Below are 14121 nucleotides of genomic sequence, written 5' to 3'. Positions count from 1 at the left end.
CTTAGTTATCCAGTGCTGCTATAACAGAAATACCATAAGTGGGTGGCTTTAACAAAGAGAAATTTATTTCTTCACGGTAAAGTAGGCTGACAGTCCAAATTCAGGGCATCAGCTCCACGGGAAGGCTTTCTCCCTCTGTCGGCCTTCTCATCAATCTTCCCCTGGACTAGGTAGGAGCTTCTCCTCACAGGAACCCCAGGTCCAAAGGATGTACTCTGCTCCAGGCACTGCTTTCTTGGTGGTATGAGGTCTCCCTCTCTGCTCACTTCCCTTTCCTTTTTATCTCTTGAGAAATAAAAGGTGGTGCAGGCCACACCCCAAGGAAACTCCTTTACATTGGCTCAGGGCTGTGACCTGGATTAGGGTGTTACAATCCCACCCTAATCCTGCTTAACATAAATTTACAATCACAAAATGGGGGACAACCATACAATACTGGGAATCACGGCCTAACCAAGTTCACACATATTTTGGGGGACACAATTCAATCTATGACACAACCTTGAGGTTAGCAGTGGAGCACAGTTTGTGCCCCTCAAACAGTCCCTGAATCTTTGGAGAAGAAAAGAGAAATCGATTGCCAACTTTACATGGTGCCCTGTAATTGTTTTTCAGCTCCACTTTGGGTCCCTGTTATTTTCAAACCCGATGTAGCTTTTTCATTTTGGAAATGCATGAACTCCACGCCAACAGTTACTCAAATAGAAATAATTCAATTGAAGTTACTGGTCCTGAAGACATCCAAGCTGCACTGAAGGCATGGGTGAAAAACAAGTCTCCAGGAACTGACAGAATACCCATTGGGAAGTTTCAACAAACAGATGCAGCGCTGGAGGTGTCCACTCGTCTATGCCAAGAAATTTGGAAAAGAGCTACCTGGGCAACTGACTGGAAGAGATCCCTATTCATGCCCATTCCAAGGAAAGGTGATCCAACAGAATGCAGAAATTATCAAACACTGTCATTAATATCACATGTAAGTAAAATTATGCTGAATGCAATTCAAAAATGGTTGCAGCTGTATATCGACAGGGAAATGCCAGAAATTCAAGTGGGATTCAGAAGAGGACATGGAACAAGGAATATCATTGCTGACATCAGATGGATCTTGGCTGAAAGCAGAGAATTCCAGAAAGATGTTTACCTGTGTTTTACTGACTATGCAAAGGCATTCGACTGTGTGGATCATAACAAATTATGGATAATAACATTTTGAAGAACAGAAATTCCAGAGCACTTAACTGTGTTCATGAGGAACTTGTACATAGACCATGAGGCAGTCATTTTGTTCTGTTGTCACTGCGGGTGGGAGCCAACTCAAAGGCACCTAACAACAAGAAGTTATTGTAGTAGGGGATATTTTAATTATATTCTTTGCAAGCACTTCCTATTTTACATAAGAAAAAAGTATCAAAGCTAAAAGCTTCTCCCAGATAACCACAACCAATTACTGTCTAGTCAGTTAGGACTCATGGCAGCCCCATGTGTTTCAGAGTAGAGCTATGCTCTAGAGCGTTTTCAATGACAATTTTCAGAAGTAGATCACCAGGCCTTTCTTTCGAGGTGCCTGTAGGTGACTCTACCCTCCAGCCTTTCAGTCAGCAGCCGAGTGTGTTACCTGTTTGCACCACCCGGGAACACCTTTCCCAGGTAACCTCCTTTATTTATTTATTTATTTTTCTGAGTAAACACCGTTTCCAGTACGAAGAAGCAATCAAGAGCAAAGAAGCTAAGTGGAGCTCTTTCTCTGGCAGATGGCTTGGTTTCTCTGCTCCTTGAGAAGTGTAGCTGGTAGCCATGCTGCCTGGCCCCCTGGGACCGCTGTCTTCTGTTCCTTTCCTTTTGTCAGTGAGGAAACAGAGGCTTCTGGGACTGACATCCGCTCCCCACCCTCTGGCTCCCAGGCCCATGTGCACCCCATCCTGCTCCTTTCAGAGACTTCAGGCAAATTTAGCAAGACAAACCCCAGTTTTATTATACTGAATTTAAACCAATCTTTGCATCTGACTGAAACCAAAAACACATCTTGAATAGCTTTCACAGATCTGAAATATTCCAACGGTTGTCTAAAAAGCGATTTTTATCCTAAGTTCCCTTAAGAGCTTTATCTAGTGTGACTCGTTTTTATGTCCTATGTCTGTAACATTTGGGGTAATAACTCAAAGGACCGTGCTTGCTGTAGACACTTGCACCCAAGCCCTGCCCTCTGAGCTATGGAAACTTGTCAGCATTGATGAATGGCTGGGTGCCTGGCTGGACTTGGCCCCCAACAGGTTTATTCTTGTAACTGTTTAAAGATTGGCCTTTCTGTTACTGAGGGCACAGGGTTTCCATAGATTTAAATGATTTTGCTTATCAAGCCATTTAATGGAGTGCCTCTGCTAGGGCTGACTTAAATCATGCAGGTCATTGGGACTTAGCGTCAGGTGGTTCACACGCTAAATTGGTCTGGGAACGGCTTAAGTGCAAACACCGTTGGGCTGCCTGACTCTGCATGGCAGAAATAGGTGTGCAGTCAGTGTGGGTCAGAGGGAGGCCCTGGCTCATTCCAGGAGCTCTTCACCAGGACCGTGTACAGAATGTCCTGGAAATCTATAGCTCTGAGGGGCAAGGAGCATGTCACGGACAAGCAGTTTGGTTTTCCACTGTGGCAATTGAAGACTGACCTTTTGTACAAAAAAGACCCAGTCACTCACACACACACTCACATACACTCATGTACACTGTGTGCATTGCCTATCTGTCTGCATGCACATGCAGACGGGCTGTGCCTCAGACTTTCAGGCAGCCTTAGACTGCTAGAAATGAGAACGTACACCCACTGGCACCAAGCATTTCATGGGTGCTACGTTCATCTGTGATCGAGCCAGACACAGGAGACGCTTTACCCAGTGTTGACAAAGTGAAAGCCATTATTTTTATTTACAGAAAGCAAACAATAAACAACAACAGATTCCCAAAGGGGGATTGCTACCCTTCCTCAAATTACCCAGGCCCATTCTACGTCTCTGGGCAGGCGCGCTGTGCATCAGGTCAGATGTTGTGTTCACATCACTGCTGCCTCCAGGTACCCACACACTGCTCAGGGGGCCTGCATGGCTCCTGAGGCTTTTGCTCCACTGCTAGGGCTTGCTGGGCCTTGCCTTGCTAGTGGGAAGAACCCTGCACAGGGTCTCCTGAACCTCTGCTGCTGGGCCCCTCTAAGCCTCTGCTGCCAGCTCCCACCATGCTACCCAGGCTTGCGGGGCTCTCCTGCTACCACATTACCCAGTCCCCTGCTGTCTGGGGAGGGAGAGAGGCAGGCAACCCCTGCACAGGGCAGACTCAGGCCTCTCTTCCCTGCATAAGCAAGTGTTATAGCCAGGGCTTCAAACAGATTCTTCCCAGTTCAATCATGGCCAAATAAACAACACTGGAACAGACCTGAATTTTTAAAATTTGGGTGAACTGGAACCATAACCAGAATGGGAAAAATTACAGGTCAAAGCCCTGCTATAAATAGTCTCCCTCTTAGAAAACAAAGGCCATGTACATGTTCCATAGCAACCAAATCTCTTGCTCACTGGATTTTGTGGAGAGTCAGAAACCATGGTGCCCTGTTTAATGATGGCGGCTGATCACCCCACTTTGAATGTGTGTCACTCTCCATAGTCCTGTCGATAATCCATATCAGACTCCTGAAAGGGCTCACTATGCCTCTTCCAAGTTCCCCATTCCAGGGCTTTGCCCCATAATTTTTCTTGTTCCAGTTATGGTTCTGGATCACCTGAATTTTAAAAATTTGAGTTTGTTCCAGTTTTTTGTCGCCGGCCATGAACGAACCAGTTTGGACCAGTTCAAAGCCCTGATTACAACTCTTTTAGCTCTGCTGGCAAGCCCCCTTCCCAGAAGCATCCGGCTCTGCCCTGCTATAGGAAGATCCCTGCACAGGATTCTCAGAGGCAGCCCCTAGGAGGGGCACACTCAGGCCTCTGCCCTGCATGGGCAAGTGCTCCAGCTCTTTTAGCTCTGTCAGCAAGCCTCCTGCATAAAGGCACTACAGTGCTCTATCACTTCATGGGTGGGCAAGCCCGCTGCAGCTGCCTCGCACTGTTCTCCTGGTTTCTGTCACTACCGCTGCTCCTGTTTCTCTGCCGTCTTCAGTGTTATAGCTCTCTCTTCTGGGTCTAGGAGATTCTCAGCTCAGGGACCCTGGGTCCTTTGGTCCAAAGGATATGCTCCACTTCAGACACTTTTACTCAATCGTAGTGAGGTCCCCTGAACCTCTGTAGGATTGGCCCTTATTTAAGAAAACTCCTTGTCAATTTCAAGACGTGGCCTTCCCATCAGGACCATGAACTGACCAATTCCCTTGATAGACACTAATTTACTCAATTTTCACAGCCCCAGCCAATCATTATGTGGGAGTTACAATTGTATGGCTAGAAAGGCCATATAAAATTGATTCATTGCGCTGCACACACTCACCCACACTCATATACACACACACACTCATACATTCACAAAGTCACTCAAACATACTCACACACATTCTAACACACACAGATGCTTAGACACTTCAACAGACTATGTATATGCTTATATCAAAACCAAACCCCCTGCCATGGAGTCAATTCCAACTCATAGTGACCCTGTAGGACAGAGCAGAACTGCTCCATAGGGTTTCCAAGGAGCAGCTGGTGGATTTGAACTGCCAACCTTTTAGTTAACAGCTGAACTTTTAACCGCTGCACCACCAGGGCTCCATATGTATTGGTTCTGTTTCTGTTTCTCTGGAGAACCCTGAGACCCTGGGGATTTAGTCACCGTAAAGGTTCCACGACTGCTTGTTCACCTGCAGTCTGACTTGGCCATAGGAGCCAGCCCCAGACCAGGACCTGCTGCTCTCACCTGATAGACAGGGATCGTGTGCACATCTTGTAGGTTTGGGGAAGCAATGGGAGTCATGCGTGGTCCCCATTTTGTACAGCATGGTCCTTGTGTTTCAAAGGAAGCGTTTAGTCTAACCACACTGTGGCATCCAGAATGTTACCTGTCCAGTCTTCCTGCAGGTGCACCGTTAATTGCTCACATTCTTGGCATTTTTGAGCCAGTAGCCCTGTTTGAGAACAAGCTACATAATTCTCAGTCTAGACTCCATGTAGTTTTCCCTGTCGAGCATATTCGTCGCTGTGGTTTGGCTTCATTTCTTCACAAACTTGCAGCTTCCTCTGTCTCTCTCTGGCTTACACCTGATTTCCCCCCCTCAGCAGATCTCGGCTATTTTGTGGTGTGTGTACCTGGCCAGGTGATGGAAGACGCTCTCGTCAGACACGCTCCCAGACTTCTCCAGCTCTCATGGCGCTCTTGCTACTAGGAATCTCTGGGGCTCTGAGTCAGAAATTGCACATTCAGTGAGATGGGAATGCCTCAACCTGCAGGCCTGGGGAGCTGGGGCAGCTGCCTCCAGGCACCCAGAGGCAGCGATTCTTTGGGTCTGAAGGGGCTTAGTTTTGTCATGTCACTGTAGGGTTTGGCTTGTCCAGCAATCCCCAGCCTGGGATACCAGACAAAGTTGCTTGGTGTATGATCTTTCTGGAGCTGCCCTAATGAAATTCCACAAACTGGGGCTTAAAACAACAGAAATTTATTTTCTCACTGTTCTGGAAGCTGGAAGTCTGAATTCAGGGTGTCAGTAGGACCTTACTCCCTCTGAAGGCTCTAGGGGAGGATCCTTTCTTGTCTCTTCCAGCTTCTGGTAGTCCCAGGCATTCCCTGGCTTGTAGCAGCAAACTCCAGTCTCTGCCTATCTTCCATTGCATCCTCCCTCTGTGTCTCTCTGTGTCGATTCTCTTTTTATAAGAACACTAGTCATGTTGGATTAGGGTCCTTACCATTTCTGTATAAACTCATATTAACTAACTGCATCTGCGAAGACCCTATTCCCAGACAAGGTCACAATCCCAGGTACCAAGGGTGAGGACTTGAACATGTATTCTTGGGGAACACAACTGAACCCACAACTTGGTGATGGGGTTCAATGTGGGGCATAGTTTTCTTCATGCCAGATCTGTAGCCTGGTGACTGTTACGCCCAGAGAACAACCCTGGTTTCTCCAGATATGCCCTTGACTTTGAGTCTGTCTGACCATGACTCAACAACATTCTAGACTTCCATGCACATGTACCCTCTGTCCATACCTGGGATCGGTCAGCCTCCCACAACAGGAGAAAGGGACTATTCGTCAGGGAACTGTGGTAACCTTGAGTTAATTGTGCAACATAAGCTCCTCGGTCAGAAAATGTTTTCTCTCTCGTGGCCCACTCTATGAAGTCATAGCTGCCACTCGTCTAGGAAGAAGGACCTGGTGGTCTCCTTCTGAAAATAATTAGCCAGCAAAAACCTTATAAATAGCAGCAGAACATTGAGTAGAGGATCAGCGAAAAAGAGGAGGACCCTCAAGGAGATGGATTGACACGGTGGCTGCAACAATGGGTTCAAGCATAACAATGATTGTGAGGATGGCGCAGGACTGGGCAGTGTTTCCTTCTGTTGCACATAGGGTTGCTGTGAGTCGGAACTTACTCGAAGGCACCTAACAACAACGCTGGCCTAAGGCATGCTTCATTCCAAGTGTCCTTTATGCAACCCTCTGTGCGGTGGCTCCTGGCTTTAATCTTATAATGCTGTAGTACTTAGACACAGGAGCCTATCAGTTGATTTATTTTTTTAATCTAGGTGTGTCATCTGTTTGAATCCCATCTGCTATGAATTGAATCATGTCCCCCCAAAAGATGTGTTAAAGTCCAGACCCTCCTACCTGTGGATGCAATTCCATTTGGAAATAGGGTTTTCTTTGTTATGCTGATGAGACCTGTCAGTGTAGGTGTGTCCTAAATCTAATCACTTTTGGGTGATATTGAGAGCAGCCTAGACAGAGACGAGCAGGCAAACACAGGGAAGAGAGACACTGTCAGAGGACAATGGGGGCAGATGCATCTACTAGCCTAGGAACCCCAAGGATTGCTCGCTACCAGAAGCTCAGTAGACAAGAAAGGACCTCCCCCGAGAGCCACACACTGACTCTGGTCTTCTAGCCTCCTGAATTGTGAGAAAATAAATTTCTATTCTTTAAAGCCATCCACTTGTGGTATTTCTGTTACAACAGCACTAAGAAACTGAGATACCATCTAACCAGGGGCCTAGGCAATTGACTGTCTTCACTCTTCCTCCTCTTTCATCCATGCTCCATCCTCCCCACCTCTTGGGATCGCCCTGGGCCTGGCCACCTTGCTGCCTGCAGCAGGACAGCGTCCTCCCAACTGGTGTCCTACCTAGTGGCACTCCAAATACATGGTATTATCACTCCCCTCTCTGAATGCCATATGGGAAAGGAATAGAGAAGTGAGGCAAGATGGAAGTTTCAGGCATTTCCCCTGATTTTATCCAACAAATGGAAAATACATCCTAAGAAATGAACTGCAAAGCTCTGACGTGAGGGATTCTAGGATTTCTTCTAAATATTCCCTCTTTGGGTGTCTGCCGTGCTGTTTATTTGGTTTTTAGTCTTGGGCACTCTGAAGTGCAGAGCTTCAGGCAGGCTAGAGTATATTACTGCCACATGTCAAGTCCTTTCCTTGTGCCAGTGGACCCATTAGAGACGTGGTTCCATTGTTCCCAAACCTCAGGATAACCCTAAAGCCACAGCAATCATTGTACAGATGGAGAAGCTGAGGCTCCGAGGGACGAAGTAGAGGTCCATGGCCACGGCTCATCATTGCTGGGGCTGGAATCTGGATGCGGCCTCCCCTGCTCCAGGCGTGCTGCCTCTGAAGGGGAGTCCCTTATGTGACTAGCTCAGTGAAGAGCTTCCTTCCAGTAATCACGATGAAGGACCTGGGTGGGGTAGGACCCTTCAAGGAGGGATTAGAGAGGAAATGAGGAAGTTACCCCAACCAGCCAGCACCCCCCAGCAACGACTAGGGCCCGTCCTGCTTTCAAGACTTAGGAAAGAACCCAGCATGTGTAGGAAAGTGGCTTTGCTCTGGGGTCCAGTGTGTTAACATTAGCACCCTGCTACTCTGAGATACTTTAAAGAGAAACATAAACGTGGAGGATGTTTGTTTTTGTTTTTTTAACTCAGAAGGATAACTTTTGTGTAACTTTCCTTTTAGGGAGAGAATGTCTAATTTTTTTTTCAGCCGCACCTGTAATTTGAGGAGATAATATGCCAATCTGTATGCTTTTTTTTTTAATTCAGTATGCTAATTACATTTTTTTCCCCTCTGCCATAAAGAGCTCAATCTCACAAACCCACAGTTAAGACTCTAACATCAGACTCCAGGTGTTCAAATCCCAGCCAGTCCAGGCTGTTTATTCAAATGAACAATGGAATACTGATAGTGAATTTGAGGGACTTTTCTGAATGTCCCTGCAGGGCAGGGGCCCAGCCCCAGGCAGGGCAGCTGCACGAGTACAGGAAGGGTAAGCAGGTGTTACCTTTGTCTGGATCACCACCGCCTTCCTTGTTAAACTGTTCTTCCCGTGATGGTCTTCAGCTCTCTTCCAGCCTCCACAGGTGATGGATGGTCTTGTGCGTTTCCTCCTGCAGTGCACAGCCAGCTGTGGGGGCGGTGTGCAGACCCGGGCAGTGCAGTGCCGAGTGGGGGGCCGGCTGGCCAGCGGCTGTGTCCCCCACCAGAAGCCCGCAGCCTCCCTGGCCTGCAACACTCACTTTTGCCCCATCGCAGAGAAGAAAGGTGAGTACCCTGACCCCTGCCCCAACCTGGTGTTCCGAAGTGGAAACTCAAGCTTCTGGAGCAGCTCCTTATAAGCCTGAGGAGGTGGGGTGCCTGATGGTCAGAGAGCCCTGGAGCCCTAGCCTTGCATCCGCTATACCTTTCCCTCATTTCACCTTCGCCTCCATGTTTCTCACCTTCCCTGTGTTGTGTTGTTGTCAGGTGCCATCAAGTCGATTCCAACTTACAGAGATCCCATGTGATAGAGTAGAGCTGCCCCGTAGGGTTTCCTAGGCTATGAATGTAATCTTTATGGGAGCAGATCATTGGGTCTTTTCTCCCTTGGAGCTGCTGGGTGGGTTTGAACCGCCAACCTTTTGGTTAGCAGCCGAGTGCTTAACTGTTGTACCATCAGGGTTCCTTTACCTCTCTCATGTTGTTGTTAAGCACTGTCAAGTCAGTTCCAACTCACAGCGACCATACATACAACAGAACGAAACACTGCCCAGTCCTGCATCATCCTCTAAATCATTGTTATGCTTGACCCCATTGTTGCAGCCACTGTCAGTCCATCTCTTTGAAGGTCTCCTTTTTTTTTTTTTTTACTAACCCTCTACTTCACCAAGCATGATGTCCTTCTCTAGGGACTAATTCCTCCTAATAACATGTCCAAAATAGGTGAGACAAAACCTCCCCATCCATGCTTCTAAGGAGCATTATGGCTATACTTCTTCCAAGACAGATTTGTTCGTTCTTTGGCAGCCCATGGTATATCCAACGATAATTCAAAGGTGTCGATTCTTTGGTCTTCCTTATTAATTGTCCGTCTTTCACATGCATATGAGGCAATGAGAAACACTATGGCTTGAGTCAGGTGTACCTTAGTCTTGAAGGTGGCATCTTTGCTCCCATAACTCCCCAGAAATGACATGGCTGTCAGGCACGAGTTGGTTGGGGAGTGCAACTGGCACTAAGAAAGCATGACTGGTGTCCTGTGCTGGTGCTGTTCGCCTATTTAAGGAAGGCTGGTTTAAATACAGAGGGCTTTTCCCCTAAGTCAGACAAAAAGCCAGCCATACCCCTGGACGCCCTCAGTATATGGACCCTCAGGTGTCTCTGGTGTTTGAAGAGGTGATGGCCTAAGGTTCCTCCAAGAGGAGGAGCAGCGGGAATTAGACAATTGAAGCCCAGTCAACAGAGCATCCTTCGTCTTGAGTGGGTGAGTGGTTGACTGTGTGGGCTTAGCAGAAAGAGAAGAAAATGGCAATTTTCCAGGAAACTCCCAAGAAGGGTCTTCTGAAATTAGCAAGTTCTACAGGTTCCAGTCAGACCTGAAGAGCTACCCTCTTGTAGCAATTTCAAAGCAATGACAAATGTGCTTTTCTAGCCAAAGAAAGGTACTCGCTGATGGTGCTGGCCACTGGGACTAACGCCAGTATGCTCCTTTCAGAGGTCTTCTGCAAAGACTACTTCAGCTGGTGCTACCTGGTGCCCCAGCACGGAGTGTGCCGCCACCGGTTCTACGGCCAGCAGTGCTGCCGGGCCTGTTCCAAGTCCAACCTGTAAGTGGGACGCCCCGTGGTCCAGAGAGTCCCTGTTTTCAGCACAAAATGATCGGTGCAGACTCCATGGGAATGCATCTGAGGAAGAGATAAGCCGGAAGAGAAATGAAGTTAGGCTGTTTGATGCAGACTGTGTGTGATGTGCGTGTGTGTGTGTGCTTGTGTGTGAACATGTGTATGCACGTGTGTGCACATGTGTGTGCATGTGTGCATGTATGCATGTATACATAGGTACGTGTGTATGTGTGTGCGTGTGTGTGATTGTGAGTCTGGATGCATACACCTGTATTTGCATGCATGCAAACACACACACACAAATGTATATGTTCCTGTTCAGTTGAAAAGTGGACCCCAACCAGGCAAACCCGCTGGAAAGCCAGGCAGAGGGTACCCCCTCTGCAGGGCAGGAGCAGCAATGCGCACCAGAGTCTGCATCTCAGACTAGTCACGTTGGAAAGGCAGGTAGAGCTGAGCTTGATAACCCTAGCCTGCATGGTGATTTTTTAAGAAGAAGGAAAGAACATGAGATGAATAAGTAAAATATATCTGTCACTACTCTGCCAGTCTCTGCTCCCACCTCAAAGGCCCTTTCCAACTGCCATTCACCCCTGACTTGCCTGGTGAGGGACAGTTGGGGACAGGGAAGCCCAGGGTTCTGTCCCCAGGAGATTCTACAGCCCCAAGACAGCCGTCTGGATGCTTCTACCCTCTGACAAGAGCTGGGCACCTGCCTAGAGAGAAGCAGGACGCTGTGCTCTGCTTGAGGACTTTGCTGATGTGTGCGGGAATTGGAAAATCCCTGCCTTCCAGACTCGTGTGCTGCCAAAGGAGAGATTTTTACATTTTATGTTTTCTCTTTCTGTTATTTCAAGGGAGTGCTCCTACTTAAACCCATTTCTTGATGCCTTTTCTTTTTTAAATGACTGATCAGAATTACAGGTTGTACCCAAATAGAGAATGACAGGTTATACCAAACCCTGCTGTCCCAATGAAGACCTGCGGTACCACCATAATAGAAGGCAGCCGGGTGCTGCTATGCAGCCTCAGAGTCCTGCGTTTGGTTTCTGTGCTGTGGGTTGCCTTCCTTTCCGAGAAGTCTGGCTGTTGCTGTGACACCCATTCAGAGCGCAGGCTGAAGATTCCTGAACAAAGAGAGGTGCAGCGTGTCTCTGGCATCTCCCTGTCAATACTGGTGCTGCCATCAAACTTCCTTTCCTATGGTGCCGCTCCGTTCTGAAAAGGCACCTGAATATTTATATTTGCTGAAGTTTTATAATAAATTTTATATTGTACAATGTGCTCCCGAAATGCTTCATGATGCTTCATGAGATTTTCTTCTGAGATCTGGGGGTTGGGCACAGAAAGCTGGGGAAACTGATCTCCAAGAGAGAGAAATGGGGCTGTGGAATGTAGTAGAAAGTTCTGGAGTCAGCCTCAGGAGAAAGCACCCCTGAATGAGTGGTGGGGCTGCCTGTTGCAGAGATCAGTGAGTGTCTTGGTGTCCTGGGGCTACAAAAAACAAAAGTCCACCAAATGGGTGGCTTTCAAGACCATAAACTTAGGGTCTCACAGTTCTGGAGGACAGAGGTCCAAATTCTGAGTGTCTGCAGGGCCATGCTCTCTCTATGTGGGCTCTAGGGGAAGATAATTCCTTGTTTCTTTCAACTTCTGATAGCCCCTGGTGTCTCACGGTGTTCCTTGGTTCATAGATGGATCCTTACATGTGTCTCCCCACTGTGTGTGGCTCTGTCCCCCTGCCCATTCTCCCCTTCTGTAGGATGCCATTCGTGTGGGAGGGGGACCTACCCTACACTGGTATGACCTCATTAACTTAACTGATAACATCTGCAAGAAAAGCCCTCTTTCCAAACCAGGTCACATTCACAGGTACATCAGTTAGGGCTTTGGCATAGCTTTTAGGGAGGCACAATTCAGCCCATAACAGTGCAGTAAGAAGGGTGAGGGGGTGGCATCAGGCAGCGAGGCCACAGCTGCCGGGGGACAGTTGTGCAAGCACCTCCACAGAGCTGGGCTTAAGCAGCTCTGACTCCAGCTCCACGGTGCAGGTGCAGCCTCCCTCCATGGGGAGGTGACCACTTAATTAAAAGGAGGTGACCTCTGACCCTGTGACAACCCCTTCTCCTCCAGGTGGACTAAGCCAGCCCTAACTGGGTCCCAAGAAAAGCCTCTGTTCTGACAGGCAGACAGCGCCCCTGGACATCAGCTGCGGACAGGTGGCCATGTTCACCCTCAAAACTGTATAAACTCACTGCCTTCAAGTCGATTTCGACTCATACCAACCCTCACAGAACTGCCCTATAGGGTTTCCAAGGCCGTGATCTTTATGGAAGGAGATTACCACATCTTTCTTCCGAGAAGCAGCTGGTGGGTTTGAACCATGGACCTTTGGGTTAGCAGCTGAGCACTTAAGCACTGTACCACCAGGGCTCACCAAGGCTGCAGCCACAGTGCAGCAAACCCTGCTTTTGCTTGTCTACTATACAGGCCTAACCCGTAAGGAGGTAACTTTAATCGCATTCTTCAGAGAGGAATTGAGACAGGAAACATGTAGCATCTCTGGGGTCAGAAACCAGAAAGGAATGGGCTGAGCTGGGAAACTGATAGACTTGGGGTAGCTTATTCCAAAGCTCAGAGCTCCCCAGAGCTGCCCAGAGTAACCCAGAGCCACAGTTCCTTTGCTTCACTAAGGCAGTAGGCAGCTCTCCAAATCTCTTCTTAAAACACATTTTCAATAATCTTTATTGCACACCTACTGGTATGCAGGTAAAGGATGCAAAAGTGACCAAGATGTGGTCTCTGCCTTCAGGACATTATATACTATGAGAGAAAATTAGGTAAGTATACAGATTGATATAGTGCAAGACAGACCACACATCTAAGACAAGTACAGGCAGAGGAGAGCGATTTCCCTCTCAGGAAGAGAAGTGCAACCGCCTTCAACCTGAGCATTTAAAATGGGTTAAGAACATAAGCAAGAGGACCAAATGCTGGGAAAAGAGCATAATGGGGTGCTGTGGTCTGATTTGGGCTCTTCGCTGGCTGGAAGGAGTTGCTGGGCAGCAGATGAGCAGAGACTCCCTGGGGCCAGGCATTACCAGGCTGTGGGGCTCATCAGCCAGCATACGGTCAGCCTTCCTCACCTGAGGCCAGGTTGTCTCCAACGGAAGTCACCCCCTCCGATCTGCACCTCTGATGAGTCTCACACACCCCCACAAGGGAATGTTGTCAAGTCTTGTTTAGACTGGCCAAAGCCGCTGCCTGCTTCCTCTTGCCAAAATTTCAGCAGCAAGGTGGCATGGGCTGCATTTGCTTTAACATGCACTTCACATTTTCGACATGCCAAGCCGTATGAAGACCCTCAACAAGGTGGCTGCAACAATGAGCTCAAGCGTTACAACGATTGTGAGGATGGCGCAGGACCGGGTAGTGTTTCGTTCTGTTGTGCATAGGGTCCCTATGAGTCCGAACCGACTTGATGGCACCTAACAACAAGAACAAGCCCTATGATGCGCTCTTCATGTGTGAAACCCTCGAGAAGGCACCATCATGGGTCCATGCGATGAGAAGTAGCTCACAACTCTGTCGCAGACCTGAGAGCCTTTAAGAGGCAAGGTTAGATTTGAACTCCTGAGCAGAAGGACTCAGTGGCAATAGCAAGCACCTCCCCTGCTCTAGCCCCTCACTGTGGTCCAAATGTACCTTTATTCTTCTCCCCACATGGTCCCTTTCCCTGTTGGACTGGTCAGCTTCTAGCCCGTTCCAACCTCTGTGCCTTTGCTCCAGCTGTCTCCCATCATCTCAAAGTACTCCCCAAATGAAGC

At 48.2% G+C, this 14121-nt stretch overlaps 1 protein-coding gene across 1 annotated transcript in view; it reads left to right on the top strand.

Annotated features, from left to right (window-relative positions):
• Positions 1 to 10578, top strand: part of ADAMTS16 (ADAM metallopeptidase with thrombospondin type 1 motif 16) — a 286634-nt gene extending 276056 nt beyond the window's left edge. Inside the window, exons 21-22 of the mRNA XM_003408138.3 lie at positions 8591 to 8738; positions 10168 to 10578. Of these exons, the coding sequence (XP_003408186.2) occupies positions 8591 to 8738; positions 10168 to 10283 (264 nt within the window). The 3' untranslated portion in view covers positions 10284 to 10578. The remainder of the gene's footprint in view (positions 1 to 8590; positions 8739 to 10167) is intronic.
• The last annotated feature ends 3543 nt before the right edge of the window (positions 10579 to 14121 follow it).

The sequence above is a fragment of the Loxodonta africana genome, chromosome 2 (genome assembly GCF_030014295.1).
Source record: "Loxodonta africana isolate mLoxAfr1 chromosome 2, mLoxAfr1.hap2, whole genome shotgun sequence".
Taxonomy (NCBI): domain Eukaryota; kingdom Metazoa; phylum Chordata; class Mammalia; order Proboscidea; family Elephantidae; genus Loxodonta; species Loxodonta africana.
This window is presented reverse-complemented; position numbering and strand designations above follow the sequence as displayed.